The 4,431-nt window shown below is 40.1% G+C and overlaps 1 protein-coding gene across 1 annotated transcript in view; it reads right to left on the bottom strand.

Moving 5' to 3' along the window:
• Positions 1-3,783, bottom strand: part of LOC106810019 (noelin-like) — a gene marked incomplete at its 5' end in the record, with an annotated part of 14,932 nt that extends 11,149 nt beyond the window's left edge. The window contains 4 exon segments of the mRNA XM_014813271.1: positions 1,406-2,026; positions 2,354-2,408; positions 2,911-2,997; positions 3,697-3,783. Coding sequence (XP_014668757.1) covers positions 1,406-2,026; positions 2,354-2,408; positions 2,911-2,997; positions 3,697-3,783 — 850 coding nt within the window.
• Positions 3,784-4,431: the final 648 nt, after the last annotated feature.

Below are 4,431 nucleotides of genomic sequence, written 5' to 3'. Positions count from 1 at the left end.
TGCATTTGTGTTGCGGGATTTGCATTTGTGTTGTGAGATTTGCATTTGTGTTGTGACGTTTGCATTTGTGTTGTGACGTTTGCATTTGTGTTGTGGGATTTTGCATTTGTGTTGTGACGTTTGCATTTGTGTTGCGGGATTTGCATTTGTGTTGCGGGATTTGCATTTGTGTTGCGGGATTTGCATTTGTGTTGTGGGATTTGCATTTGTGGTGAGCCTTCTGCGCCACCGTAAGTATGTGGCGCTGCATGCCAGCAAGTGCTAATGGGGCTTGTGAATGTGCGTAATTACCGTCTAGTATTTATGAGTTCACTGTTATACATCCACATCAACAATATTAGCGTGCCTATTAAACACAATGTTGACAATGTGTACGTACAATTATTTTCCCCAGTAGATGGCGGGACGACGTCATGTTTGATTGCAACTATGAAAACACATCTGTATTAAAAAATAACAGATTAATTGACAGATTTGGGAAAACATTTATTAATTTATCCCAAGATGTTTTATATAAAAGATTAATTAATTATTTGACTATTCTGGCATTGTTGGCATTGATGTGACTATTGAATTTAACCACTATTGATGTATTAAAGTTGCCCTACATACATCGATTATCATAAAGTCATATATAGCTTTAGGAACACACCGATGTGATTATTATATAAACGGATAACTCTATATTAACCGTGGTAACAGCTTAATTAATGTAGCTATATTTTACTTTAGTTGACATATGAAGTCTTAGATACGTATACTGTTGAATCTATACCTACTGCCGCACTGTTAGGGAAGTTTGTAACCAACTATACCGAAAAGCACGTGCCAAACACACATCGTACAAATAAGAAACACGGCAAAGTTGTGATACTAGTAAGATGCACTATCAAATCACACTAATATGACACCTACTACTACATCACTCACATCACTATACGGTACTTACAGCGGCTACTATGGAAAGATATGAGTAAAACATTTCAATTTGATCGCGTCGGGTACGCGTACAACCGACAGATATAATGTGGGATACAACTCCCAATGCTACAGTGCTTCTGGTAAACGTACAAAGGACAGATATATGTGGAATATAACTCTTAACCCTACAGTGCTACGGGTACGCGTACAAAGGACAGATACACGTGGTGGATAACTCCCAGTAATGCTACTGCACTATGCTGGTGTTTCACTGCGGGAGGTTTCCAGCAGCCACGCGCTAACTAAGCGACGGGTGCGAAGTGGAGAGGGTAGGTGATCATGTGGCCGTTGTCGTACCCGTACAGAACCCTCTCGCGCGCGTTGTACGACAGCTGGCCCAGCAGCCCGTACTTGACGTGTATCGGAATGGAGGCTAACACCCCTCGGCTCGTGTTCGTGTCGTACGCATAGAAGATGCTGCCATCTGGCGTCTCGTGCGAGCGGATCGCGTACATGATTCCGCAGATGAAGAAGGCGTTACCGACGGATCGCTTGCGGGGAGTGTTAGCGGTGGCGCTTTCCACCGTATTCCACGTTCGCGTGAAACTGAGTAGAACGGGATCGACTTTGCTGATGATGATGCGACCATCTATTCCGTAGATTGCCCACAGTCCCTTTTCGTCTGCCTCAAGGTCAACGTTGGTATGTTGGAAGTTACTGTACGGGTATTTGCTCAACCGGTAACCCAGTGGCCGCTGAACTACCGTACGTTGCTTGTGCAAGTTGTATCGGAACAACGTCATGTCGTGTTTGGTGACGAAATAGAACGAGCCATTATACACGCATAGACCGGACGCATTGTTGATGCTGTAGATGTTCGGAATGGAATGCGCCACCGGATTCGAATGCGACACGAAGTCCGAGTAGTTGGCAAATTCATATAGAACGCCAGACGCAAACGATGCATAGTAGAACTTGTCTTCGTTTCCTTGTGTTGGCAGCGGGTCCTTAAACCAGGCACCGTAAGTGAATCTACCCTCGGTGCCCATCCACCTATTGGTCCATGGTTCAGAGACAGACACCAGCGCCTCCTTCCCACAGTTCACTTTAAAAAAAAATTACAAAATAAAAAATCGCACATTGCCAATATACACGGCGGTCAATCAACTTAGTGTAACCTGTCGACAACAGCCGACAACGGCCGAAAACAGCCGAAAACAGCCGAAAAAGACCGACAACAACTGACAAAGATCGACAACTGCCCGCAACAGCCGATGACGACCCAAAAGCCGATAATAGCCGACAACGGTACATATATATGTGTGGTGGTGCAGGAAATTTTTTCGGATGATTTTATCGATTTTTAATAAACATTTTTACATGAAAAGTAAAAAAATTATCTTGAAAGTAATTATTTATATTTTATACTTGCCTGGTGAGGTTGGTGTTCCATTCTGTCGCAGAAACCTCTCTTCCAGATTAGCTAACTGCAAATTCAATTCAATTAAATAAATTTCCACCTGTTCACAAATGAAATCGCAATGCTGCAGACGGTGCGGTATTTAGGTAACACGGCATATACACGTAGGAGCAAAGTCTTGTGTTAAAGTGATTACGTCACCGTAAATAGTAAAAGTAAAAAAAATTATGTCCACTTTTTCACAAAATGTAAGTGATTCTGTTCATTTTTTATGGTCAAATTGCTGCATTATACTTCTTATTTTGCTATTCCGTTCGATGTGAACAAACACTCGTGACTCATACATAGCCCATAGCAAGCATTTAATTTCACGATCAATATATAAAATCGCCCAGATTTTTAGGATTTTTAACTAGTTGACAAACAATCTCATCAGGTAAGAATTTGAAGATACATTTAGTGCCGTTAGTACTTGCTTTTCATGTAAAAAAAATCAACAAAAATTTTACTATTATAAACCATACGTGAAAATAGAAAATACGTGACGTAGACAATAATCATCTGCCAACCTGCTCCTTCACAGAGTCACGACTGGATTCCGCAAGCTCCATACTCTCAATGATTGCAGATAAATTTCTTAGTTTCGCACCCAATATCTGCAGCATAAAAATATACATTACCGGTTATCTGAAATATAAATATACTTCTCACAAGTGACATGCATCTGTCGAAGTTTCTCATACAATCGTATCGGAACTCATTCACGTGAACATAACCAACAGTTGATAATCATAGTTGCAATTCTATAAAACGTCAGACGAATTCACTACTCCTCTTCATCGCATCGTCGGCATTACCTGTAGATGAATGCAGGCCTATATACCTGGCAGATATTACGATAATGTAGGCTTTATATCGCTCGGCCGTGACGTTATCACATCGGCGATAAATTAATATTATATACACTCTGCCTTATTATTTCAAACAATGTTAGTGTTGTGTAGAATCGCTACAAGGCAGATGATCGCGTTTACAACCATTATGCACAACTTCTGCCGGTATTTTGCCTGGAATAGTCATTTATCAGATGGTGTTCTGGTTCAGGCGCGACCGATTCAAATATATCGATTGCTATAGCAATTTGCGATAAACAGGTGAGGTAAGACGTCGGCACGGAAATGTCCGAGTTTTCCCGAGTGAGACGCGACATGCAGTGACAAGTGTGATTCATATACTGCCAGGTGTATCGATACCGTGGAAACAGTAATAAATAGGTGTTACACTTCAACATTTCTGATACCGCTGCGACCTCCGACGAGCAAGACGAGTAAGAATATTGATAGAGTGGCGGTGACCTTTTCCTTCGAAGAATCTCCGCTCGAAAATGTAAGCTCCAGATTTTCCATAATCTCGGATATATTTCGTACTTTCGCATCCAGTATCTGCAGCAGTGAAACACCGCAGTGAAAATCGCTGCCTAGCATGATCACATTATAACTTACCTATGTAAACATGAGAGACTTATGTACAGATCAATATAACATATAAAATTATTATATTGGCGAGATTCAAGAAGTCAAAATGTCTCCAGGGGCCTTGCGCATGTTTTATTTTTAGGAAGGGGAAACTGCTTGTACCTGAGCTAGTAATAGCAGGGGTTAATAATGACAAATTTGTCATTATTTAAACCATTATATATATATATCAGGAGTAGATAATAGGGAATATCCTATTATTCCCTATTCCTATAAGTTCCCTATATTTTCCTATAAGGGAATATATTTTCCTATAGGGGAATATTTTTTTCTATACATTTTTTCTATATTTTTTTTCTATATATTTTTTCTATATTTTCTATATTTTTCCTATTATTTCCAATAGGAAAATTTTTTCCTATAAGGGAATATTTTCCTATAAGTTCCCTATATTTTCCTATAAGGGAATAGGGAATTCCCTGGGAATTCCCTATTCCCTATAAGTTCCCTATATTTTCCTATAAGGGAATAGGGAATTCCCTGGGAATTCCCTATTCCCTATAAGTTCCCTATATTTTCCTATAAGGGAATAGGGAATTCCCTGGGAATTCCCTA

Source organism: Priapulus caudatus, unplaced genomic scaffold, assembly GCF_000485595.1.
Source record: "Priapulus caudatus unplaced genomic scaffold, Priapulus_caudatus-5.0.1 Scaffold404, whole genome shotgun sequence".
In the NCBI taxonomy this organism is placed as follows: domain Eukaryota; kingdom Metazoa; phylum Priapulida; class Priapulimorpha; order Priapulimorphida; family Priapulidae; genus Priapulus; species Priapulus caudatus.
This window is presented reverse-complemented; position numbering and strand designations above follow the sequence as displayed.